A 27,639-nucleotide genomic window follows, 5' to 3' on the forward strand; every position below is an offset into this window, starting at 1 on the left:
TCCAGGCCTCTGATGCTCCTGCCAAAGAAGGGAGGGTGCGAGAAGTGAGGAGGGTGGATTATACGCGGAGGCAGGCTATGCTTCTATTTCCCTCCCTTATCGTGGAAAGAGGGAATGGATTACGCCTGGGGGGTAGGGAGGAATTATGAAAATCAATAATTCATGACAGTTGATCCGTGTCAGAAAAGTATTTACCCACCTTCATCCCCATGAAAGTCACATTCTCCATGTGTTCAAATTTGTCTTTCAACAGTGCCACCAACCAGGTGGACTCAGCAAGAAATATCAAGGTTTTAGCCGAATGCAGCGGAGAGTTTCATTTAACTTCATTTTTTTTTTCCAGCCAGGGCTGGCTCTGAAGCTAGTTTTTCTTACTAGGTTGTTTGCTACATGAAAAGCCAATTCCCAGAGGTTCCCGAGATTGCCGACATCCTATGCAAGATGACTGCTCCCACCCACCCGCCCACCCACCCACTAATAAGACATAATGCCGTCCTATTTTTGGTAACAATTAAAGGGCCTCCCGGTGAAAGCAGAAAGCTGTTTATTTTCTGTTACATCACTTCGCTTTGCCTTCGAAGGCTGGTCTGTGCTCAGTGTTTGCTGGTGATGCAAGTCGGCTCTCTTCCTCCAGCAGTTGGATCGCTCCCATCTCACAGCACCTCTCAGGTCTCTTCCCCCAGCAGTGCACTGCTCGAGCCAGGAGCAGCTCAGGAATCAGCCGCAGGTCCCTGTTTTGAAAAGCAGAGATACAGAGGCAGAGGAAAAGGGTGGACTCCTATGTGACCTGTTCTTAGAGCAAGACAATCACCAGCTGAATTCCAGAAGCCCTGTTCATGTGTGGGGATATTTTTTCGACTGCATGGAATCAGAAAGAAGCAAAAGGATGGGAAATGCCTGCATCCCCCTGAAAAGAATTGCTTATTGCCTATGTCTCTTATCTGCGCTTTTGCTGACTGAGGGGAAGAAACCAGCGAAGCCAAAATGCCCTGCTGTGTGCACTTGTACCAAAGATAACGCTTTATGTGAGAATGCCAGATCCATTCCACGCACCGTTCCTCCTGATGTTATCTCATTGTAAGGCCCGTAAGCATTTTGATATCTAATTTACGATTTTAAAATTCCAGCCAGTATATTTGGGTTTTTGTCTGTATTGGTAGGAGGGCATGGAGAGAGAGGTTTCTCTTGCTTGCTTGGCCATTTGACAGTGCTAACATTTTGCTGCATTTCAAATTTTTGATTTTTATTAGCTGCTACTGGACATGCTTAGAGCTGTTCCCCCCACCTCCCAGCCCTGAATATTAATATGAGAAACCTGTAGCAGATTCATCTCTCTTACTTCAGCTGGGAAGGAACACAATCATACTTCATAAAATAGTGTTAAAATAGTGCCTGTTATGTTAAACTGGATTAACATAAGGTTTGTTCTGTGTGTGTATGTGTGTGTCTGTGTCTTTGTGTGTCTGTTTGTTTTTTGTGTTTTCTTTCAGATCCTTTGTGAGATCTGGTTTTACTGAAATCTCAGAAGGGAGTTTTTTATTCACACCATCGCTGCAGCTCTTGTGAGAAATATTTATATCATGACTATTTTTAATATGGCATATATTTGGATAAGCCTTCTAGTAAAATGAGTTCGATATTAATTTTGTTGCATGTGATGATATTTTTGAAAAGAAAGAGAATATCAGTAAAGTGAGGGGTAGATGGGTTTGTTTGCAACTTCACACCAATAGTGCAGGTTGATTCTTGCAATGGTAAATTTGCTAACCTGTAATACTGTGTGCTTTAATGTCTATTTATGAAGTTACTAGAATGTTGCAACAAGGATCCCAATTCCATTCCACTATTTTACTTTCATTTTTAACTTGGGAACTTTGGTTATTTTGCCCTAGAGTTCTTGCATTTGTCAATACAGAGCCCAGCATACCATATGCGCTCAAGATGTTGTCTCCCGGGGATCTGGGGCAGGCTGCTACTCTGTATGATTTACCATGTGGGGGAAAAAACTTGGTTCTTTCTAGGTAATTCCTTAAAACATCCATTCTTGAGGGACTGCTTTCTAATCTCATCTAATTTATAACTAGTGTCCCTAAAAGGAGGGAAAGAAAATATTAACATAGGATTGTGCAAAAGATTATTCTATGCTATATGTTTTGAGTTGGTCACAAGGGAGCCACATATTCAGCCTATGCCTGAAAATATCCCAAAAAATAATATTTGACTAAGAAATCAGATCTCTTCACAGGCATAACGTAACATGTATAATTTGTTCTGATGTGTAATATTTGGCAATTGGAGTTCTAGTTCTTAGAGCAGTATCACGAGGGGGTCAAGAGGTCTCCTGGTGCTCAGGTATCAGGCAACAGACTTGAGTTGGTAGCGAGGTGGTTACAAGGGAGAATTAGTCAATTGCCGATCCACTGAGTTTGTGGTCTATTAACTGCATGATTTGGGACCCAAGATTTTTGCTTTTGTATGTGGGGGCGTGCTATTTGTTTTCTTGCCTTACTTGGCTACTTTGGCTGTTTGAGATTAGGTACACACGGGAAAACAGCATGGAATTGAATTGGAAAGCCCTATATTTAAATCTCACCCCACTACTCACAAGAACCTAGACATGTAGTCTTTTGAAAATCACTGAATCTCACTGAGCCTTAGTCTCTCTATCTGTAAAATGGAGATAATAAAACATACTTTGAAGGGGTGTTAACAGAGATGAATAAGATTCAAGTAGACAGAACTCTTGGCATAGGGTATGGCAAATGTTTACAAGTTTTAAAAATGGTAGAGTTTCAAAATTTTACATAAAACTAAAGAGCTAAAAGTCACTCGACCTATTATTTTGTCTGAAATCCTCAAACTGGTTTGATCATTTCATCGAATTTATAAACTTGATCAGGTGTTCTTACATTATGTAACAAGGTTGGCTAATGTCCTTCCCCTGGCTAATGTCTTTGAGTGATTAACAGTTGAGTATTCCTTAAGGGTTTATCTGTTTGACTGATGGCCAACTGTGTGCTTAGGGGAAATGTTAACATATCAAACCAATCCAAAAAGATAAGACTCTTTTTAGTACAGAGAGGGACAAAATCTCTAATGCTGAGATCCTTTCCTAAGATAAGAATTCACTGTGCCTGAGAAAGTGATAAATTGTGCTTATGTTGCTCAGTGGTTGAGTAAATACCTGGCTCATTTAAAAAGCTTCTTTTTGATGTACTAAGGCATCTCCCTCGCGTTATTGAGAAGTCTCAGTCACACAGTTTCTCGCACTCTGACATACAGGGGGGACATTAGTGGTGACACAGAAAGCCTGGGTTGATCAGCCTAATCAGCTACCACCTCTCCACTTTGTTTTTGTCGGGAGAGTCCAGTCAACACAAGCACAGATGCTGGACAGTGTTATAGAAATAGTTACCGGCTGCTGCAGGGTAATGTGCTTACACGCATTTAGAATCACAGAGGGAAGCCAAGTCACTGGTTTTAAATAGCCCACACCGAGTGTGTGCCATGCCCCTCTGTCCCATGCTCTGAGTTCCTATGGAACATTCCAGCCCTTATTTCTAAAAGCAGTTCAGGTTTCAGAAATAACAAAAGGGCGAGTAATCTTGCCCCGTACGTCCTCAGTTAACTCACATTGGCTAACGTCACCGCGGTAGGCTTGTGCCATGCTGATCTTGGGCAGAACTCTCAGGGGTCAAAGTTTGTTTCTGGTAGTGGCCAGTGAGATCTAAGGACTGTGTTCTCCATCCTTCCTGCCCAATGTTCTCTGCTTTGTCCTGCCCTTAAGAGAAGGTTGAAAAGCCCATTTTCACTGAGTAGGAAATAAACGTGAGCTGTACCATGCTCATAACAATTGTGGCGATACATAGATCACAGAAAGTGTCCTTCTGTGGGATAGCACTATCCAGTGCCCTGAAAATCCCACATGGGCTGTCAACCTGATATTGGAACATGAAGACCAGGGGCCACCAGATCAGGCCTAATGAGTTCTAATGGTTCTTGTGACCATGGATCACCAAAGGGTCCCATCATATCCTGTAAAGAGATGAACTTCAGAATCAATTCTGCTTCATGAATGTTCAAAGGATTTCTTACTCTTGATTTCTTACTCTTTTGGAAAGGAAAAAGATATGCCCCATTTCTATCACCCACCTTATTATGGCCCTAAAATGCTTTTTCAGACCTTCTGTAGAAGACATGATGAGAAGTACTTTTTTTGAAATGTCAACCTTGGATATTAAGGAAAACAGACACGATACCTCAAGTTCCACTCAGTGTTTGGGAAAAAATCCTGGTAGGCCATGACTAGCAGTTTCTGTTGGAGAACAAGAAAAAAAAAAAAAAAAACACACTCTGAAAGAAGAAGAGAAAGAATAAAATGATCCAATAAAAACTCATCAGATTAATTGTACAAAACTCCCTTTTCAAAATCTCATTTATGGTTTAGAAAACAATTTAAAAAAACGTTTCTGAAGCAAATGCAATTTTATTCATATTTTTCATATGGCCAGTTTTGAAACCTCACCAATGAGAATGATTATGCATTCTAGTTTGCTCTTAGAGAAAGAGTGGTACTTTCAGTGAATGCAATTTAGAGAAATGTGTTTTCACACATTACAGCCCTGTTCCTTCTCAACTACAGATTGAAATCCCCAGTGAAGCAGGCTCACGTCAGAAGTAAGATTCAAATTTATGAGCTAAAATGTGGCCATGTTGCCATTTGTTTATAACATATTTTAATGAAGTAAGCCCCAGAAGCCCCTAAGAGGGTTCTATTTGCATGAAGCGAATTCCAGGATTAGTTTTACTATCACATTTTTTTAAAAAAATCTGTAGGAATTCAATATGGATATTGTCAGAAAGAAATTCTGGTCTTGTTTGAAACACAGAATTGATCTTTCTAAGGGGAAAATAGTATTGTTTTAGAAAATTCATCCACAATGAATACATAAGAAATTAAAAATTAATAACAAATCGAAAATCAAACAACATGAACAAGAGAAATAATAAGTCCATCTTTATTAGGCTTTAATCATTGGATCCTTCAAAATATTCCTTGATTAGAGAAAAATATCCATGACCTCTCTTACCTTTATAGCAACTACTATCTTTTTCTATTCCTCTTGCATTGCAAGTATAAGAAAAATTTGGTAATCTTCAATGACCACTCAAGCCAAGCTTAACACCTATGAGGGTATTAGAGGAATTTTTAGCTGGTTTATATATAGATGAGCACATTTGGGTTTGTGCCCAGCTGAGGTCCTCATAACAGTGGATTGCAAAAGAAAATTTCAGTCATGAAGACTGTTTTGTCTACATTTTGCCCAGTGATCCATGGATTGATCAACTTTTTTTTTTTTTTTAAGTATTGAGATTGAACCCAAGGGTGCTCTATCACTGAGCCACATCCCCAGTCCCTTTTTAATTTTATTTTATATCTTTGAAACAGGGTCTTACTAAATCACCCAGGCTGACCTTGAACTTTCTATCCTCCTGCCTCAGCCTCCTATGTCTCTGGGATACAGGCATATGCCACCACTCATTAACTAATTCATGTAACTGTGTGAACTAGCTGTGTTTTCTCTGATAGAATGTTTCATCCTCCCTATTATTCAGGCAAAAAAAAACAACAACAAAAAAAAAACTAACAGTTACCAGTCCCTTCTCCCTCATGATCCACTTCCAACTGAACAAGTCCCCTCCTGAACAGCATGAGAATCTGCCTGCTCCTCTTTTCCCTGGCGCTATACAGCATTCACAGTGTCCACACCACCCCTGTGCTTTCGGTTCCCACCCCAGTCATCTCCATTAGCATTACCTTCTAATTCATTCATGGCTCTTGTGCTTGGAAGTCTTTAATGGTTCCCTGGGAACAGGGAGAGTCTGAATACAGGAGTTGGTGTTAATAGCATTCAGCTCCATCCTATCTGTCCAGAGTTAATCACTCCCAACATCTACACTAAACCCCACCTGCCATATACACAAGCTCCATCCATTCTTATCAGACTGAATATCTCACTCTGTGACCTGTTTTTTTCATATTCTGAAGACTTCACTGAGGTCTCTGTACTCTCTGCCATTCATGCCATTCCATTTCTGCTTCTGTCCTGTGTCTGTCATGGAGGATCCTCAGTAGGTTGTGGCCTAGTGATACAACTAGACATTATAAGCCTGGACATGGTTTCCTATATATTCCTACCTGATTTCACATGGACTGACAGGGTGGAGGCCTGTTATTTTCTGGCTTCAAACTTCCTCAGCAGAGAGTTCCAGAACTTCAAAGGCAAAGCATCTCAGTCTTTCCTGAGATCCACTGCTCGATTCTCTTTTTACCTACCCCAACTTCACCTTTAGCCTCCTGTGTTCTAAGTTTGGCCCTGGAGGCTAACTAGCCTCTCTCCTAAAAGGGGTGAATGTTCCCTTTTATCTTGCCCAATGGGACATCCAAAGGAAATATTAGTTAAGCCTCAAGATGAAACAAATTTATTAACACAAAGATAACTTCCTTGTTGACTTATTTGCATCAACTCAGTTAAAACAAGTATTTATTTACTGTGTAGTTGCAAGTTGTAGCAAAATGAAGGCAGAGCTTCCCACTTTAGCAAACACACTTTGGGGTTCTACTGTGCAGCAGGTACAGTGTTGGGCTTTGTGAGGAAGTGACACACTGTCACTCCCCACCCTGGTCCTGCAGCTCCAAGCTGGTGGTGATTCCTAAAACGGTACATTATATTTTGCCTTTATTTGATGCCCTGTGTTCAAAATGATATTCAGTTGATTGGCGATAATAGTGGTGCTTAGCAGTTGTTGATGCTGTGGCTAATATGGGCTATGGAGCAACTGTAGGGGCTTTTTGACACCAGTATGGCTGTCCCAGGGGGGTTAGCAATGTGGCAAGTGGCGAAGAACACGTGGGCTTTGTGGTCAGATAGATATGGGATCCAGTCCCCGCTCTGCTGCTTACTAGTTGTGTGTCTTGGGGCAAGTTTAGTTAAGTTTTAATATCTGTACAAAATGGGGAATAATCATTGTACCATTACACAGAATTATAGTCAGGATCAAATGAAGACACAGTTCCTGAAACTCAATAAACATTAGTGTTTATTATAGTAGCTGAAAAATCACTTTAATTTGAGCTCCATAACATCAGATTAGTGTCTGCCTATATAATCTGGGTTTGCCTATAATCCCAGCTTTAAAGTTTTTTGGTTCTACACACTGTTCTCTAGCAGAACCTGCTAAAAAAATCTTTCCTTCTAATACTACTCACAGGAAACCTGAGCTGTTCCCCACCCCCCTGCCCGCCTTTTTAGTGTAACCCTTTCCTTTCTTCCTCATGAAAAAAATAACTGGCACCACATTTTGTAAAATGTGTCAGATTTTGTTTAAAATAATTAATAATGGTCAGTCTTCAGATGAGTGGTCCTCTGGTAGGATGGAAAGAGGCATGAACTAGAAGTTAGGAGATGTGGATCTAAAATCCAGTTTGACAACGAATGGGCTGTGCACATAGGGTAGGTCACAAAATAACCCGGGGCCTCGGGTTTTATATCCATAAAATACCATAGATAGAGTAAATTATGGTTCTCAAACTCAAATCCTAGATAAAGAAGGAAGCAGTTGGATAGGAGACAATAAGGAGTGATTGAGGTAAACCAAAGAAGATACGTCATAGCTCAAAATGATGTCCTAGGTCCAGCTGATTATTGAGGAGGAGAATGTAGTGCCTAGGTACAGGACCATTATCTTCCTACTTTTCAAGGGAAGGGAGAAATTTGGAAGCATATTTTCAAACAGGATGAAGACCAAACACAACATCAGTTGGCATTTGGGAAGATTCACATTCAATTATATCTAAAGATCTCTTCCTATCTTAAAATTCTATTGCATTATATTTTATTCTACAAACAGGGTTGCTTTAATATAATGTAGAAAATGGCCTTGTTAAAGAAATGGACAAAAATATTTTATCAATTCTAGCAAACTATTAAATTAGATTGGTAATTGAAAGAGCCTCTAACACAGAATTGACTGTTATAAAATTATTGTTAGCTGGCTGGATGCAGTGGTGCATGCCTATAATCCCAACAACTGGGGAGGCTGAGACAGAAGAATCACAAGTTCAAAGTCTGCTTCAGCAACTCAGTGAGACCCTGTCTCTAAATAAAATACAAAAAAAAAAAAAGGATGAGGATGTGGCTCAATGGTTAAGTGTCCCTGGGTTAAATCCCTGGTACAAAACAAAACAAAAAAGTTATTGTTAGCTGGGCCTGATGGTGCACACCTGTGATCCCAACAACTCAGGAGGCTGAGGCAGGAGGATTGCAGGTTTGAGGCTAGCCTCAGCAACTTAGATCTTGTTGCAAAATAAAATAAAAAGGGCGAAGTTTGTGGCTCAGTTGTAGAGGACCTATGGGCTCAGTCCTTAGTACTTCAAAGAAAGAAAATAAGTATTGTTATAATAATGAAGTTTCCAATTTTATACAGTCCAAAGGAACTCTCTATGATTGCTGATGATAAAACAGTGTTTCAGTATCTGTCTTTTTGGGCTAGGATTGGAAAGGGATGGTTTGGCCGATTTACGTAGCAAGATGACAGGTTTTTGCCAGAATAAATACAATTAAAAAGCAATAAATATCTAAAAACTACAACCTAAAATGTATACATACAAGCAACCCTTGACTTAGAGAGAATTCCTTGTGAAGAACCATAGAGTCTCCCCAGCTGTGCTTCCATGGCTAAGATTTCTGGGCCCCTTATTTGAGTATCATCTCTGCTTCTAGTTTATAAGCCTTGCAATCAGACCAGGCAAAGTTTGGTTATAGGTATTGGTCACTTTTGTATTGCCTACTGCTAGGTATTTTATGCATCTCATTTTTAAAATTTCATTATCATGATGATCTTTTGAGATGTGTATGATTATTCCATTTTACAAATAAAGCACTGAGTCCCGAAAGGATTACGTTACCTCCTCAATGTCACATCCCTAATAAGTAGCAGAGATGGAGTTGAAACCATGGTCCTCATTTCTAACCACTTCTGTTTATTTCCTCCTGAATGCAAATCAGAGGGCTTGACTTTGCATAGTTTTGTTCTCCAAATCAAATCCCCTCTCAAAGGGTCAACCTCTGCCATTAACAAGGGTTTTCAGGGGAATGTGTCCTGATTCCTGGAGACAAAGACTGAAAAGAAGTTTCAAAAGCCCTTTGAAAGAGTGGCAGCGTTTCTGGCTAGAACATCTAGTTTCCCTAGGTTTCAGCTCTCATTTGTATGTGTAAGCTCTGGTCTCCTTGCTTAAAAAGAGAGAGACAGACAGACAGAAAAGGAAAGAGCAAAAGAAAAAGAGCTTGTTTACTTTAAAGTTACACCTTAGATCAATGTTCTCTAAACTTGTCCAGGAGAACAGTTGTCCTGAAAGCATAGAGGTCTGTGCTCAAATTAATTAGGGAAGCTGCACTTTCAGTCCCTGCACGGCTATTTACAACGTGCTTTGGCATAGAACAATCTCTGTAATTATGTAAAATTATTCCACTTTTCTTCCCTTCCATAGATTATTGGTTTTATGGAAGATACTCTGGAAATAGATAATGTGATGTTCATTTTATTTATTATCTTAATTATTTATACTCAACGTTGACCTAGAGAGGCTAGATAGCCAAGCACAGGCAGGTAGAAAGAATCCCATCCTGATGCAGACATTAAACCACCTGTCTCCATATAAGGAGCAACTTGAAGCGTTTTGTTAATGTGGATTCATTGATGTGATATCTGGAAGTTGGGCCTCACCACCACCTTTTTAAGTTCCTTGGCACACACTTCTTTCACAGGGAACTCTCAGTAGATACTCCATCTTTTGGAGGAAGTTTATGATCATTTACAGCTCATTCCAAAGGAAGAATCTTCCAAGCTTAAATGTAGACTCTTTATCTGAAGGAAGCTTCCTTTGGAAGTGGTAACCCATTATTTCCCTGGGTATGATCCATGGAATGTTTGTTAGTGTACAGCACAATGATTAAAGGGTCCCGTTATCAATAAGATTGGGAACCTGCATATTTAATTACCTCGTGAAAATCTCAATTTACTCAAAGACACAGAAGACTTGCATACCTAAGAATCCCGATTCATTTCTTTAACATATTCTTCCTAAATGTATCCACCATTTTTTCTGCATGTGAATCTTTCACCCTTTGAATATCTTGTATTCCAGGGCTATGTTCTGGGAAATATTGGGCAAGGCTTTTCTGGATTTGCAACAGGTAGTGGTCAGAGCTGAGGGGACTACAATGAGGATCGTGGCTTCACTCATGGCTACTAACTAGTCCTGGTGAGAAAACCATGTCTGAACCTAGGATCCAGCCCTGCCACTTACAAACTTGAAATTACGTGTCTCGCCTTGGTTTTCTTTATGTTTTAAGTAAAGATTATAAAACCTACATTATAGTGTTCCTTTGAGGAATAAAATGAGATGTCAAGCTGCTAAAGACGAGGCCTGGCACAGAACAGGCTTTAGATAAAATATAAGTCCCTTCTACTTGATGTCTCAGGACCAGAGAGAGAGGGTGATTTTTGTAAAGATATGGGGAATGTGAGTGTTGGAAAGTTGTACCAACTCCTAGAAAGAAAGAGTTTTGACTGTCTTGAGAATAAGTACTGTTCTATAAAACCAAGAGGTGGGTCCATACCATAGATAATCCTGTAAATTCTAATCATGGCCCACCACTGACAAAAGAAGTGACCTTGGTCAAGTCACCTAACCTCTGCTGGCCTTCTGTTTACTCTTCTGTGAAAATAGAATTTAAACTACATCTCTCTGAAGATTTATGTAGAGCCAAATTAAGGTTAATTCCAATCAATCCAGATTGAAGTGGTGGCAGTCTGCTTAAGGATCAGCCAAATTATACTGAAAATGTTTGTCAAGGATAAGAGTCAAAAATAACTGTCAAATAATGTCCTTGTATGATGCTTCCCATTTCAATGCTTTCCTATCTTAAGAGCATATTTAAAAATATTCAAATGTAAATTACTCACATGCTACATGCACTCAGAATATGTGCATTTAACTAAAGTGAATCATCAGCTATTATTAATTATCTTTCAACCAGGCCCATTCTTTTGGATAAAGGAGAATATTAGTAACAACCAGGGTGTCTGAATCATTTAAGCAAGGCCAGTGCTAAACAAGTGAGCCAGCTCCTCCAGGTGTGCCCCATATCCTCCCACAACTGTAACCTGTGAATTTTGTGCTCTTTCACTTATATATACACATACATATACCCACACCCATGAATCTGGGTGTGTGCACACTAGTGTTTGTGCACATTCATGTTTATACACACTACCCACGGCAGCCAAATACCCTGGATAATGCACATCAAAGTCTTCTTGATCAAATGATGACGTCACTGGGCCTCAGTTTCCTTAGTGATACGACTAAGATCTTTTGCTAGCTCTAACGGCTCTCCCAGGGCTGACATTTTACATCTGTGTTCTTTGCTTGTCTTCACAGAAGCACTGGAGACATACTCATATACATTATCATGCAGACTTCGTAGAATCCTCCAGGAAGTCTTTTTGTAATTATAATTTCCATTTTAATCCCCAATAGAATAGATTCACCTGCTTAATGTGTTCACATAAAATAAGTAGCAGCTACAAGCTTCAATGGTCAGTTCTCTATTCCACATCCAATCAATGCAGTCTGCAAATGACAAGATGTTGACTATTTACTATTCTCGTCTTCGTCCAGAGTAGTTTTCGTGGAGTGGGGGTTGAGGGATTAAGGGAGAGTTCCCTGAATCATCTCCCCTCCATAGCCAGGAGAACCTGCTCTAGTGGAAGATGGGGCGCAGGCTTTTCATAGGCCAATGACAATTCTGATGCTAGTCAAGATGTTACAGGTGAATGGAGAGGGTCCGAAGGAGTCGTATTAGAGCCAGAGAACCTGGCACAGGGCTGGATGAGCAGCCTGGTTTGAGACAATGGGAGATTTTTCTCAGCAGGGATCACACTCTCCTCACCACTCAGCCATCTGCAGAGCAGACTCTTTGACCCGTCGGGAAACGCCATGCCTGCTCTTCCATGAATGAAGCCGGCAATGCTCTAAGCCCAGAATCACATGTCTTTGGAATGAAAGGGAATTCAAAATCATCTAGTTTCTCCCCTTCATTTTACAATACAAGGAGGAGAAGTGGCAAGCTCGAGACCATAAGAGGTGAGAAGCCAGGCCAAGAAACCACTTCACGGGCCCATATTAGGCTTGGCACTGACACTTGGGCCTGCCCATTCCCTGTGCTCTTGTGGACCCTGTCTTTGGCCTCTCAGCTGCCCCTGGGAAAGCCTTGGCCTTGAGCCCTATAGCCAGATCCTCCTTAGACCCTCTGCTCCCTCATTCACATCTCTGCTGCTGACTCCAGACTTCCTCTGAACTCCTCGCAAACCATGCTGCCTGCTTTTCTCTTCCTTTTAAAATAGATTCTTCTGGTCCTGGCTTTCATCTAACCAGGAACCCCTAATACCCTTATGGGCTTGTTGCTGAGATGTTGTTATTGATGAAGAGAGGAGAGCCACCCCCACAGGACATGGGATATAGACGCTGGAAGGAGTAACTGGAGTTGGGGTTAACAGACGTTTTACAAGTTGCATCCTCTGTTCACAATGTAATATGAATGATAAAATTAACAAAGTTATTTTTAAAAATATACACAATAGGAAATTTTAAAAATATTATTCTAGGACTGTGAAATAGCTTAGTACTAGAGTACTTGCCTAGCATGTATGAGATCCTGGGTTCCTTCCATCCCCAGAACTGGAAAAAAAAAATGATAATACTAAATGTTGATGAGAATGTGATCAGATAGGCATTTCCATACTCAAGAGTTGGGCATGTAATTTAAAAAAAAATTTTTTTGTGTAGCTATAGATGGACAGAATGCCTTTATTTTATTTGTTTATTGTTATGTGGTGCTGAGGATAAACCCAGTGCCTCAGGCATGCTAGGCAAGCTGTCTGCCACTGAGCCACAGCCATAGCCCCTGGGCATGTAATTTGATAAAGTTAGCAATAAAGAACTGAAGACTTAAAAACATCTCTAATCCAATTGTGTTACTTTTAGAATCTATCTTGGGTTTATCCTAAGGAAATAGAGATAGGAAAAGTATTTTTATATGAGGATGATTATGGTAGTGTTTATGATAGTGAAGGCTGGAATCAGCAATAAGAAAGTTAAATCATGATGTATTAAAATCCAAAATTACTAAAGCTATATCTGTTAAAACTCCATTATTGAGACATTATTCAATGATAAAATTAGCAAATGTAAAGGACACAAAATAATATTTTAAAAATTATCTCAACTTGGACAGGGGACATAGCTTAGTAAAAGAGCACTTGCTTAACAGGCATGAGCCCCTGAGTTCCATCCCCAGTATCACACACACAAAAAAAAACCCTCTATAAATATCCCCATGTATGTACTTTATCTGTCTTATGTATATGCGTATAAGTGCCTGTGGGTAGTTGATAATGATACTCTTTATTTTACTATTTAAGCCTTTCTGTATTTTCCAGAACTTCCACGACCAGCATTCAAGGTTTTTAAATATTTTACTTACAAAATATAGATTGATATGATGTGACTTGGGACTTCCATGTGACTTTGGGACTACTCATATTGATTAATTTCTTTCAAAAAGAAATAATTATTTAATTGTATGTCTTGAATTTATATGAGCTGAACAGTGTTGTGGCTGTTCACCACATGGAGACATTATGTCATTATGTGACCTGGGCCCTATGCTGAAAGGCCACCCATTATGTGAAGAGGGTACTGAACTAGGGGCCTGGGGCCACTTGACCTTGGCAAAGCCCTTAGTAGTGGCCTCCTGTCAAATAGATACCAACACTGGCTCTGCCACTTTCAGAATTGTTCCAAAGCCCAAGTGAGATCATCCAGGGAGGAGGCTATGAAATGTAGGCTATTGGGTGGCACTAACCATCATTTAAAGATGAGCTAGTGCCAGCCTGGCATCGATAGTTGATATATACGGTCTTTCTAAATTTCCCTCCTGATGAGGAAACATACATGGTTGCAGAACACAAAAATCCTCCCCAATTCTCCCACGGCCCCTTTTCTTTACTGAATTTAAAAGTGCATAGCCCTTGCCGGAAGATTCAGATAGGTCACAGCACATCCCTGTCTACCTCCACCCTAGGGGGAAATGCCTGGCTTCTTCCCAGAGTAGGAAGTGACAGAGACTTGACATGTTCCCATGGGACCAAGGCAGAGGACAAATTCTACTTGATCTCTGCATAAACATGGGAGGTCTCTTGATAAATCTATTGGGTCCAGATCTCTGATCTCTGCTTAGGGAACAAGGTCATTCAGAGTATGCATTGGTCCCTACAAGCCCCTCTGTGACTCTGCTGTTGTGAACATAGTTAATCCATCAGACCTGCGTTATTGCAGACTCTTGCTCTGTGTGGTTAGGGAATAAGAAAACCCGCAGCATCTCCATGTCCCACAGCAACGGCTGCAGTCAGACTGCTGCAAGGAGCCTACCTCCTCTGCCACCACAGGCAAAGCGGGGGAGGTATTTAAGTGACCTGGAAAGCTTACCATATGCACCCTGGCTGTATATGTCACCTGGGGAGCTTTTAAATAGCCTGGGCCACACTCCAGGTGCAGAATTTAACCAGAGTCCTTGCAACTGGGAATCAGGTGTCCAGTATTTTTAAAGCTCTCCAGGTGATTTCAAGTGCAACAGAGAACAAGAAACTCTGGCTTAGGATCTGATCCAGTTCTAGGCATCTCCCTGCCACCAACACATTTCCCTTTGTGAGGTCTCCTCCACATCTGATCACTTTGAAGTGTTCCTGGACCGAACCTCTTCCCTGCTGTGGATCCAACTGAGCCCTAAGGCATCCTTTCTCCTCCAGCTTCTCTGCAGGTTGGCTCCATTTTTAGCTTGCTATTCCACATCTCCAAGAAAGGTACCATCTTAGCTCAACTCACTGCGGGCCATGAGATACCGCCTGACCTAGGGATTGGCTACTCAGGTGGAAGAGCTGAGCTCTCTTGCCCTATTGATCCATTGGAAGGGATGGGGGTTGTATCATAAAGAATACAGCCACCTGGGTCTGCCCCAGGTCTGCTGTATGTGAATGTGGGGTGGGACTGGGATAGGTACTAGGTGGGACTCAATAGGAACTACAATGCTTGAACATAGCTGTCTCAATTACAAATCATAATCAAACATATTTCCTGGAATCCATTAAAAAATTAAGGATTAGCATTTTATCCTCTTTATAGAACATGACATTATGAGTCTTTTCAAGTATGTGTAGGATAATAAAATGGATAGCTTACTCAATTATATTTGGAATGCCTATATAATTTTACACATCCTTATCCATAGAAACTACCATTGAATTTAGAATTAAAGAACTATGATTCTCATCTTAGCAGAGGGATTGTTTTTAGCTTTTACAAGGAATTTTTTTAATTAAAGTATAATCTGCATAAAGAAAAGCATATATATATCACAAGTGTACTTCTCAATGATTTGTAACCAGTACCCAGATCAAGAAACATTATCATTATCCCAAAGACACCAATGATGATCTTCCAGTTACAACTGGCCTCCAAGTTTAATCACTGTCTTGACTTCTACCAGCATAATTTAATTTTTTAGTTTTTGTTCTATATGTAATTGCAATCATGAACAATGAACTTCGTTGTCTTCTGGCTTCTTTCCTTTTTTTTTTTTTTTTAGCAAAAAGTTGTAGTTTAAGCCAGAGGTTTTAGTTTGAAATCTAGATCAACAAACATTTTTTCAACCAGGAACTGTGCTCCGAGCTAGGGACACAAAAATAAATAAGGGTAAGTCCCCGCTCTAAAGAACATTCAATCTAGTAATCTAGTAATGATCGGAATTTAATGTAAAGTGGAATCCTCTTTGTTCCACAAATATTTGTTCAGTATCTGCCATGGGCAGGCACTATCACAGGTGCCAGGGACAAGCAGTGAACAAGCAGACAAAAATTCTAGTGGAAATCCTCTCTTTTATTTCATTGACATGTGTGGGCAAGTTATGCCCACTAACATCCTTTCCCACTGTCTTTCACCCAATTTAACATAAGGGGAAAGGAGCGATGAAAGCTGTTTATTCTGGCAACTTGGGGCAGGCGATGATGAAATCTTTGGTCAACCACACAGCCGGCCCTTTGCAAACCCCTGAGTGTGGAAGGCACTTCCCTAGACCTCCTTCTGCTTTGTTCCATTGTCCACATCTCTGGTGCTGCTTATACGGGACACAACAAAGACCTGGAGGCTGTGAAAGCCTTGAGATGTTAGCTCACTTTGGAGCAAGGCTGAACATCAGTCATGTTGTTTTTCAGAACCATAAATTGAGAAGAGACAATTACCAAAGTAGTGATGGGTACTAAACCTTCAGATTTGTTTGATAACTGTAGGCTGCAATATACATCCAATTGATTCATATTGACTTTTCAGAACCTAGCAAATTATTTGAGCATAAAAGTTGTGACATCAGAAGAAGGGATTAGAAGAGAATCCAACACCACCCCAGGATTGACAGTTTAGGAAGAAATGCAAGTGAGCATTTCATTTTGTTTCCCATCTTTATGGAAAATTTCAAGTTCATATAGAAGCAGAGGGAGCAGTAAATGCCATGGACCACCTTTCAGCTTCAAAAATGATAAACATGTGCCCAGTTCATTTCTAACTTCCTGCTGTCCTTTTCCTCTGATTATTTTGAAGCAATGCTAGATGCTTAGATAATTTAATGCCTAGATAAATTACTCATGAATGTTCAGAAAGTGAGCTCTCTTAATTTCAACCCCTTTGGTTAACAAACTCAGAGTTGAAGTCACTTAATGAATTAGTGACACTTATTTTTAATCCCTAAATATCCAAAAGTAAATATCACCAGGTTTACTAACAGCGTAATGATTATACATTGTATTATTGTTATGTTGTGCAATGCACAATCCTATTATTTGGCCAAAACATACCTCTTAAAAGCCCTTTGTTCAGAAAACTGAAAGCAAACTTTCCAAAAAAGTTCTTCAGGGGTGGGGTCAGTGGACTGAAGTCCTTCTTCATCAGTGATTTCCAAACCAGATCCCCATGGATTTTAAAATTGCAAATAAATTCATTCAAGTGAAATTGTTTCTTCCAACTATTTAATCATAAAATGGTCTAACTTTTCTAAGCCTCCCTTCTCCCACTTTCAGCCTGTCCTATTTTCAAATAAGGCTGTTCATCAATTCAGTGTCAGTGGCCTGGCTGCCATGAGATATCACAGCATCGCTGAGTATAGACATTAATTTTTCTAAGTTTCCTATGATTAAAACACCAAACCACCATTGTTTTGAGCCATCAGAGAGTTCCAAAGGTTTACAGAGCAAGTGCAAAAGATTTTCAGTGTCTTTGTGATGGAAATGTGCAAAATGTTGACTTGGCTGCATCTGTTGTCATACCTGCTCTGCTTGTATCTCAATATGTTACCCAGGGCAAGTGACAGTCGTCGTTGTGAGGAGTGGGACACAAAGCACCCCTTCCATGAGCATTTGATGAGGAGACAATTAAGAGTAAGAAAAGCTGTGAAGGTTATCCGCATAAATAAAACTGTAGAAGACAAACATCTAGATGTTTCTCTGTGTACAAACACCACTCATTTCTCTCTGGGAGATAAAAGCAGCAAAGATTGACAATCTGTCAGTTAAACTCTTTTCATTGTGTGCTTTTTCTGGGCAGGCTATTCACATCGAACTCCTTTGATGTGATCAGTGATGATGCTTTTATTGGTCTTCCACATCTAGAGTATTTGTAAGTAAAAAAAAAAAAATGTTCTCTCACATGATGATGCAGGACAAGAACTCTCAAGTTCCCGTAGCTATCTGACCAAAAATTTTGTAACCTATTGCAGATTCATAGAAAACAACAACATCAAGTCTATTTCAAGACATACCTTCCGGGGACTAAAATCTTTAATTCACCTGTAAGTATGAATGTTGCTGTTACTTTTTAAGCTTGCTGATGGACAATGCAGTCAATCCCTTGTGGTTAAAGCACCCACTTTATGAGCGTCCATGAAAATTTAAGAACCCAAGTGATCTCCCTCTATGCACACTTGCCATCTGTCTGTCATCTGTCAGCAAGTGTTCAGGAAATTGATTACTGTTAATATTTCTAGCCTAAATCGACCATAATTAGAAAAGTGGTCTAATGCAGAGAAATTACATGACTAAAATAACTTTCTTATTATCTACATCATTACTCACTTCATGAATAATTATGGGTTGACTATGTACTTTAATTTGATATTGGCTATTTTTCTTTTTCTGCATAAGCTCTGACTTTATATTCATTTAAACCTAATATAGCCATAGGCAATGTCTACAGAGTACCTGAGCAACTTGTTTACATACGAAGTAGTTATTCCATAGGTCTAGAGCAGTCATTCTTAATAGGGAGCAATTTTTTCTCCCAGGGAACATTTAGCAACATCTAGAGATATGCTTGCTGGTCACAAGTAGGGGATGTAATTGAAATCTGATGGATAGAGGGCAGGGTTGGTCCTAAACAATCTACAGTGCAAAGGACAGTCCCCCGAGCCAAGAATTATTGGCCTAAAATGACAGAGTGGGGAGGTTGTGAAACACTGAACAACAAATTATACAACTTGTTTCTTCTAGCTTCTTCCATCTTCTACACTTGTGCACTTCTACACATGTGCGCACACATACACGCACACACGCACACAGACACACACAGACATATTTTTAAGGAAACTAGTAGAGCATAGGAGGAAAAGGCATTAACATTTATTGTGTCAGTTAATATGCTTTACAACACTTTTCACTGAGCCCGGTCGATAATCCTGCCAAATAAGCATAATAATCTCCATTTAGAGATGAAGGAACTGAGTCTTGAAGGGTGTATATGACTAGTGGACGGTTTAGTTGTACAGTTATAAGAACATTAACTCAACACTTGAATTGCCCTGGCTATTCATCCCTTCCATGACTGATTCTCAAGTCATTCCAGTATGTGTCTTATCAGTTTTAGGTAAAGATGCAAGAGATACATGTGTAAATGTCATCCTGTCATCCTTAACCTGTTCCCTCATAGCACCTCAATTCCACTTCTGTTCTAGGCCCTGGGGGTAGCAAGAACAAAGCAGATAAAAATGCCTGCTCTTTGCCTCTGCTTTCTAGTTTGTCTGTGTGGTCTTCTTGGTACCAGGAGCCATTCTTTCCTGCAGTTTGGTTTGCAGCAAGAGAGTATTGATGGCCAGATTTTGTTAGTTTTTTGTTTATTGGTACCTAGAATTGAACTCAAGGGCACTCTGCCTCTGAGCTCCATCCCTGGCCCTTATTATTTTTTTTGTTTTGAGACAGGGTCTTGTTCAGTTACCAAGGCAGGTCTCAAACTCGTGATCCTCCAGCCTCGGTCTCCCGAGGAGCTGGAATTACAGGCGTGCGCCACTGTGCCCAGCCAGATTTATTTTATAAAATCATGTCCATATATAGTGATAACAATAAAAACAGCCTCTGTAATGCTGCTGTTCATGTCAATGATACGATGCAAAAATGGCTGGGAAACAGAATGAATGTTATGCAATTGAATCAGAGTTCAACTTTTCCAAACTTCATTTTCAGACAAAAATAAATAAAAAAACAAATTTGTGGAAGGAGAAATGGAAATTCATGACTTCAAATTGAGATCCACTTGATTCACATAAATACTATTCAACACAGCCCATGCCCATGGTCAACATGGGAGTAGGGGCGCTGCAGGAGAGAAATAAACCCAGTGACCTCTCTAGCAACCTGAGATGAGTTTGCCCAGGTGCATCTCCTCTTCAGCCTAAAGACCTAGACCTTCACTTGGAACAGAGAAAATATTCTCCCTCCCTCACCAAGAAGGAAAGAAGAGGAGGGAAGAAGGAGAAAAGTCTGTATAACACCATATTGGATACACATTTTGCTTGACCGGAAGCTATTGTATCTATCAGATGAGGTGAAAATTTATATTTGGGTGATGATCAAAACGCTTTTATGATGGTATAGAAACTATAAGGGAAATTGGCTGGGCATAGTGGCTCATGCCTGTAATCCCAGCTACTCTGTACACTGAGGCAGGAGGATCACAAGTTCAAGGCCAGCCTGGGAGACTTATTGAGACCCTGTCTCAAAATAAAAAATAAAAAGGGGGTATAATTTAGTACCACTAAGCAGCTAAGTTAGTGAGGATTGAACCTAATACCCCTGGATTCAACCCCCAGTACCAAAAAAAAAAAAGAAAAAAAGAGCAGTGAATTTACTATCTAGGAACTTTTAAGCTCAAGGGAACACCAAGGGGGCAGCCTCCCAAGAAAGGCGCATGAATCTCAAGGGTCATGTGAATACAAGTGAAATGGAAGTCTTGATCTAAGCTAGTGCTGCAGGTGGGAAGGAGGTGTGGTAACAGGTTAGGGGGGAATGCTTGACTGAACCAGGATGACCCTCAGGTCTTTATCTAACATGTAGGAGGTTGACTCATGCCATTTCCAGTATTACACTGTCAGGATCTAGAAGAATAGAGTGCCATATGGTTAGTTCTAAACAGTTTTTAGGATGTGACTTATACTTTACAAGAGGTATGAGCCACAAAGAAAAACAAGATCCAGTCCCACCCTAGAGGAGCTCATTCTAGCAAGAGAAATTAGACAAAACAAATATTTTCTCAACAAATGCCTTTGTCTCCAAGCTTTCTTCTTCTTATTATTATTATATTGTTCTTCAAGGTATATTTTCTTCCTTCCTTTCTTCCTTTTAAGGAGAGATGAGTAGGTAGCATTTGAATTCCAAATGTCCCTCTGCCTGCAAGTTCACTTTCCACTATTTAACTGCTTATAAATAAATCTGGCTTGAGCCTTTCACTTACTTTTTAAGATTTTAGGCCTCAAAAATACACTTTTCTCTACTTTTGGCCAAGTCTTCCCCACTGAAAGGCAAATATTCAAACAGCAAGGATTTAACACCTTGCCCTCCGACCTGAACCTGCTGCAAAGAGTTTGCAAAGCTATTTCATATTCTTGAATTGTTGCAGTCTCCTGATGACCTAATGAGACAGTAACACTACCCTCCCCCAGTGAATGTGAACATGGGGGAATGTGTTCAGTTGAAGCTACTTCCCAGATAGGAGCACCAAAGCCAGAAATTTCCCAAGGTCTTCCGCAAGATATCTTGAGATATCTCTACCACTTCAGGTAGAGCAGTACCAGAAAGTTCTCATTGAACTCACTGGATCCTTCCATGGGGTATGATTTGAGGAATGAATATGACAGAAAAAAAATCAAACCTGAAGATAAGAGACCTGCCCTTGAGTTTTCTATAAAGTCCCTATAAAATGTATGAAATCCTAGGACCCTCTCTCAATTCCTTTATTGTGAATCACTGTCCTAATACCATGTTTGTGTATTAGTCAGTTTTTCATTACTATAGTGAATTACCTGAAGAAGGCTAACTTTGTAAGGAAAAGAGATTTGTTTAACTCAGTTTTGGAAGGTTCAACTGTGTGGTACTGGCATTGGCTTAGTTCTGGTGTTGGCCTTCTTGCTGGCAGAGTCCTGAGGTAGCACATGGCATCACATGGCAAGACACTGGGAGCACGCATGTCTGTGTCTGGTATCTGTCTCTCTTCCTATAAAGCCACCAGGAATCAATCATGGGGGCTTCACCCTAATGACCTCACCTAAAGGCCCTGTCTCCAAACACCATTGTCTGATTAAGTTTCCATCTTCTTAATACCAATAGTCTATGATTTTGAGAATTAAACTCCTTCATGAGTTCTGGGACAAACCATAGCAGCATATTTAATTTTAATGTTTTAATAGTTTAATGTCTGAATTAGTTTTTCTGATGACTATGTATTACATTTTTTTATCAGGGAAAAAAATCAATAAAAACTAGTTTATGGCCAATGATGACAAAATCTCTAAACATTATTATTGATTTCCATTATACTTACCGAGCTTTTTCCCCTTGGGTACCACATAAGTGTCACTGTGACTAAGGCCCCGTGGAGCCAGGAGTGTTTGCATGAATGCATAATATTTGAGGGAAAATTGCCCTCAATCTTTCCATGTTGTGGGGTAGCAACTATTGCTCACTTCTGTGGTTGCAAAGACCATAGGTAACAGTCCCAAAACTCAGGAGGCCTGTGTATCCCCTGTTAGGTAGGCAGGATGTCTTCATTTTAGCTTTCACATTGACGTGCATGTATAAAGAGGTAGTGGCTGTCAGAGGATTCTCAGTCACCAGACTGCCTGGGTTCAAAGCCTAGGAGACCTTGCCCAGGTAATTTAGCCTTATTGTGCCTCAGATTGCTGATGTGTAAAAGGAAAGGTGATCATAATCTGTTAAAATGAAGGTGAGGGATAACAAGGTACACAGGAGCATCAGGCTCCTAGGGTTGTTTTGAGATTAAATGAGTTAATATCTACAAAATGCCTAGAGAAGAGCCTGGTGTGCAGTAAGCACCATTGTACAGGAAGAAACTCAAATTCACCGTCTAACCTCTATTAGTCCTACATCAGGATTTCAAGTGCCGCAGTGTACTTATCCCCTTTAAACATTTCCTGTGAAGTTAAAATAACTGCACTTGAAGTGCTGCAGGTTCAGTGAGACACAAACCCAAGCTGAGAATCCGCATTGCAGGGGGGCTGGGAGCACCCCAGATGGCTGTGGGCGTTGCTTTCTTAGCAGCACAGCCCCATGGCACTGAAACAAACGTGCTGTCTGAGCCAGTGTGGTCTGCCTTGGAGAGAAGACTTTCCAGTAGGTTCCATAGTCATCATCAGAGGTTTTCTCAGGTAAACCAGCAAACACCAAAGTGGAATGGTGTTCTGCTTTGTCAGAACTGCTGGAAAGGAGTGGCTGGCTGGCTGCGTTGGAAAATGCTTGACTCCACTCCGGAGTTCAAGGCAACTAGATATTCCATTGGGCGATACCCTGGGTGTGTAATTTAATTTTTACTTTTATTTATTTATTTTGGGTACTGGGGAGTGAATGCAGGGATACTGTAGCACTGATCTATATCCCCAGTCCTTTTTTATGTATTGATTTTTTTGAGACAGGGTCTCACTAAGTAACTCAGGGTCTCGAAAAGTTGATGAGGCTGGCTTCAAATTTGTATCCTCCTGTCTCAGTCTTCCCAATTGCTGACACTACAGACATATGCCACCACACCCAGTTTTCCTGGGTGTTTAAAGGATGTTTCAAGAGCCTCCATATGGCTGTGAATTATCACCACAGTGAGGCTGAGGAGAAGCAGGGCACTCTGTGAGAGCAGGTTCACATGATGGGGTGATCTGCCAGGTTGATTGACAGGGCTACGCACTTTCTCCCTAATGCGGTCTCTTGGCACAGGGGCCTGAGAGAAGCACCTGCTGCTCTTTAACGAGATTGGTGCCCTTCCTCTCATCCACTCCAGTCTGCCTTATTTTTTCATTCAGTTCAAAAGTATCTACTGAGGGCCTACTTTGTGCCAGGCACTGTGCTAGGCACTGGGGATATAGTGGAAAGAAAAAGCATTCTTCCAGTACTGTGGCAGAATCCTCCTAGAAGGAATTCACAGTAATAAAACATTTCCTCAAACCTCTTTCTGCCCTTGCCTTCAATCAGCTCTACCCTGTCCCTGTTGGATATTCCAGTGCGCTCTTTACTCCCAGAGAAACCCGTCATCAACTGTATTGGCTCCTAAAGGATTTCCTGGTGTCATATGATTACTAAACATGAAGCCATAGCCTCTCACAGTGAAAGTTATAAAGGCATGATTTAAGGACAAGAATAGAACATAGAGATCATTCTGACCAAGTGATCATTCGCTTTATGGAAAAGGAAACACCCAAAAGCTCAAACCCAGATCTCCCCTTCCTGACCCACGCCATTCCCATGTTTCCTATGGCTGATTCAGGGAGCCCTAGGGCAAGTCTGATACATGAGGGGTTGTCTTGGGCCCAGCAGCAGCCTGGCTTTCCTTCAGCCATACCATGACCTCTCAGACACCTTGACCTTTCCTCCTTCATCCTTCTAATTTCTCTTCTCTTACTCCTAACAATGAGGAATTCTTATATTTACACCTCCCTCATGGGTACCACATCTTTTCTTCTTCTTCTTCTTCTTCTTCTTCTTCTTCTTCTTCTTCTTCTTCTTCTTCTTCTTCTTCTTCTTTTTTTTAGAAGGGGAGTACCAGAGATTGAACTCAGGGGCACTCAACCACTGAGCCACTTCCCTAGCCCTATTTTGTATTTTTTTTAAAAGACAGGGTCTCACTGATTGCTTAGCATCTCACCATTTCTGAGGCTGGCTTTGAACTTGTGATCCTCTTACCTCAGCCTCCTGAGCTGCTAGAATTACAGGCATGGGCCCCCACACCCAGCTGTGCCATCACATCTTGAGAAGAGAGAAGGATGAGAGACCTGGGGACCAGGAACAGTGACATGGCTCTCCAAAACCACTTTCTCTTGATTGGCTCTGTATTAATGACTGGGAGAAGATGTGACCAAATCTTAATAGTGGTGACTTCTACCAGGATGATTGTCATTTTTTCCTTTAAAAAAGAAAAATAATTTTTGTATTTTCAAATTTTCTTTTTTTTAACTTTTTTTTTGAGAGAGAGAGAGAATTTTTAATATTTATTTTTTAGTTTTTCGGTGGACACAACATCTTTATTTTATTTTTATGTGATGCCGAGGATCGAACCCAGCGCTCCGCACCTGCCAGGCAAGCATGCTACCGCTTGAGCCACATCCCCAGCCCCTTCAGATTTTCTTGAAGTAGAGAAATAATAATTATGATTATGTGTGTGCACATGTAGTAGTAGATATATGTGTATATGTGGCACATGAATGTGCTAGTAAAAGAGAGGACGGACCAAGGCACAGACTTCTCTCTACTAAATTAAGTGGGTTAAGTGCACACGCCCCCAGAGCAATGAAGTTCAAGTTGCATCCCTGACAAAGCTGGCAGCTTCACTGCACTTCACCACACGAAGTGATGGAGAAGAGAACAACCACAAGCAGTTTACCAAAGATAGAGCACGGACTTCACACAGAGCTTCTATTGAGGAAAGGGAATAATAATATTGTTTTGCTCTGTGAGGCTGGAAATAGAGGAGTAGGAGGAGGAAACTAAGAAAATTCATTCCAGATATTTTGCTTTATGGTGGCAAAACTCAAGGCAGAGTTGGAATTTGAAGAATCAAATCATCCAAATACCAAAACTAAAGTAATCCTAATCTTAACCTCAAAGTGCTGTGTCACTATCTCTAGCCATTGGAGCAACTAGCAGGCTCCAGGTCTCCTTCTTATCACCCTTTTGGTAACGCTGAGCAGCCTTCCTGAAGCCTTTTGCTTCCTGGTAACTCTGGCCCTTAGCATCTCTTCCTGTGGAGAATCTTCCCAAAGCCCTCCATGCTCATGATGGATTTGGGAGGCTCCTGGCCTCCCAGACTGCTGGTTTGACCCAGCGCAGGGAATTCATAACAGTGACTGTGAGCCTGAGTTGACAGTAGTCCCAAACCTCCCCAGAGACAGAGAGGGCCTGAAATGTGTGGGAATTTTGGAAGAAACAAGCCAGTTTCATCCTGCAGGAGGTCTCCTGAAAAACATTTGCATGATCTGACCACTCAGGCCCCCAATGCTGACCATCACGGTTATTCCCAGGATAGCTGCAAAGTTTTGGAACCTGATGAATGCAGCTGAATGATTGATTTAGAAGGACTGAATCCTCACTGGACAGAACACACACACACACAGAGCAATAGGGTCTTTCTAAAAAGTCAACCTCATTCTTTATTTCTTTTGATGATAAAATAATAATACGTGCTTTCTAGTAAAACTTCTCACAGCCCAGATAGTTACCATAGCAAAGTGAATGATTCCAGTAACCCCACTTTGTTGTGCGACCTCATTTAACAGTTTTTTATATATATAAAGATGCAGAGCTTCGTGTATCTACAGATGTGTATCTTCTCTCCTCCAGGGGATTGCACTCTACATAATCTTCTCCCTATCTCTTTTTACCTAGGCACCACTTCATGTTAAATCATAGAGTTCTACCTCATTTTTTTAAAAAGTCTACAAAATATTCCACATTAAGTATGAACCATTATTTATTACACAGTCTCTCATTAGTGGACACCTAAGTTATTTCCAATTCTTTGCTGCTATAGACAATACTAGAACAAATCACTTTTCCCACGTAGGCACTGGGTGGATAATATTTCCAATTTCTCCTCGCTCAGGAACTGTAAGCACTCTGAACTGACTATAGCTAAGATAGAGTTCCTTCTCTCTAGGGCCATTTTGTATTTCTCATCTTACCTTTGCAGATTCTGCTGATCCCCTTCCATATGTTGGAGGCATCCTTCAACCCCCCCAGTCAGCTTGCACTAGAAGGTTGCTTTATTTCAGGGCCCTGGTAATTAGTTTTTTTTTGTTTTGTTTTTTTTTTGCAGAATAATTCCAACACTTGGTATTGCTTCCCTAAGTCATTCTCTACCCAAGTCCCTCTGCCTGCTTTCCATCTATCCAAATGTGACCTGATGTCACTGGGGCCTCCCTGAGAGTTCCATAAGCCAGCTGACTTCAATTCCCAGGCCTTAGGCACTGGGGAAACCTCCTTTTCATTCCTGGGTCTTTAATTCCTCTTATTTCTGTTTCTTTATTGAGTCAGATATCCTTCTCAGGCCAGCCATTCATCAAATCTAGACATGAAGGTGCATCCTATCTCCTTTTTTTTTAAACACACGTTCTACTTTTTAAAATAATTTTATTTTATTTATTTATTCGTTTTTATGTGGTGCTGAGAGCCTTGCACGTGCGAGGCAAGCGCTCTACCGCTGAGCCATAACCCCAGCCGGCACATCCTATCTCCTTTTTTTAAAAAAAAAAATTTTCATTTGTTCTAATTAGTTATACATGATAGCAGAATGCATTTCGATTTACTGTACACAAATGAAGCACAACTTTTCATTTCTCTGGTTGTACACGATGTAGAGTTGCACACGTGCACTCATATGGGTACCTAGGGTAACGATGTCCATCTCATTCCAACACCTTTCTTACCCCCATGTCCCTCCCCTTCCCTCCTTTAAAAGCAGCTAGATGTGTCAGTTTTTCATTAAAGTAAGTGTTTTTAAAAGAAAGTTGAGAGTTTTGTCAAGGGCTTTGGAGACCAACAGCACAGACTCTTTTATTTTGCTTGTGAAGGGAAAAATAGAAAAATATATAACATGTCCTGACTAAAAATGCAAAATTCCAGTACCTGGTGCCCTTTGATGATCATACAACAGCAGCACTTTATTATGTCTGCATTTTGGGAATATGTACACATTTCTCTCTCTTTGATACTATTGGGACTCCTACCTCTTCATTAACCTTGATTAGAATCATTGTAGTGATCCAGGGAAGAAGAAAGAGAAAGAGAAAGGGAAAACAATTCCCATGATAGGGCAAGCACCCACCAAAATAATTAAAGAAGATGGTTGGATGGGTATTTGTGAGAAAAAAAAAAATTTTTTTTTCCGAGATAGAATGTATGAGACTAAAAGATTTTTTTTTTAAACAC

The 27,639-nt window shown here is 40.5% G+C and overlaps 1 protein-coding gene across 1 annotated transcript in view; it reads left to right on the forward strand.

The window, feature by feature from the left end:
- Nucleotides 1-516: 516 nt before the first annotated feature.
- Lgi1 (leucine rich glioma inactivated 1) overlaps nucleotides 517-27,639 on the forward strand; it is a 35,102-nt gene continuing 7,979 nt past the window's right edge. The window contains exons 1-4 of the mRNA XM_046449714.2: nucleotides 517-1,077; nucleotides 1,491-1,562; nucleotides 17,777-17,848; nucleotides 17,949-18,020. Of these exons, the coding sequence (XP_046305670.1) occupies nucleotides 863-1,077; nucleotides 1,491-1,562; nucleotides 17,777-17,848; nucleotides 17,949-18,020 (431 nt within the window). The 5' untranslated portion in view covers nucleotides 517-862. The remainder of the gene's footprint in view (nucleotides 1,078-1,490; nucleotides 1,563-17,776; nucleotides 17,849-17,948; nucleotides 18,021-27,639) is intronic.

This window comes from Marmota monax, unplaced genomic scaffold, assembly GCF_021218885.2.
Source record: "Marmota monax isolate L192 unplaced genomic scaffold, Marmota_monax_Labrador192_F-V1.1 WCK01_AAM20220418_F8-fsc00004, whole genome shotgun sequence".
Lineage (NCBI taxonomy): Eukaryota > Metazoa > Chordata > Mammalia > Rodentia > Sciuridae > Marmota > Marmota monax.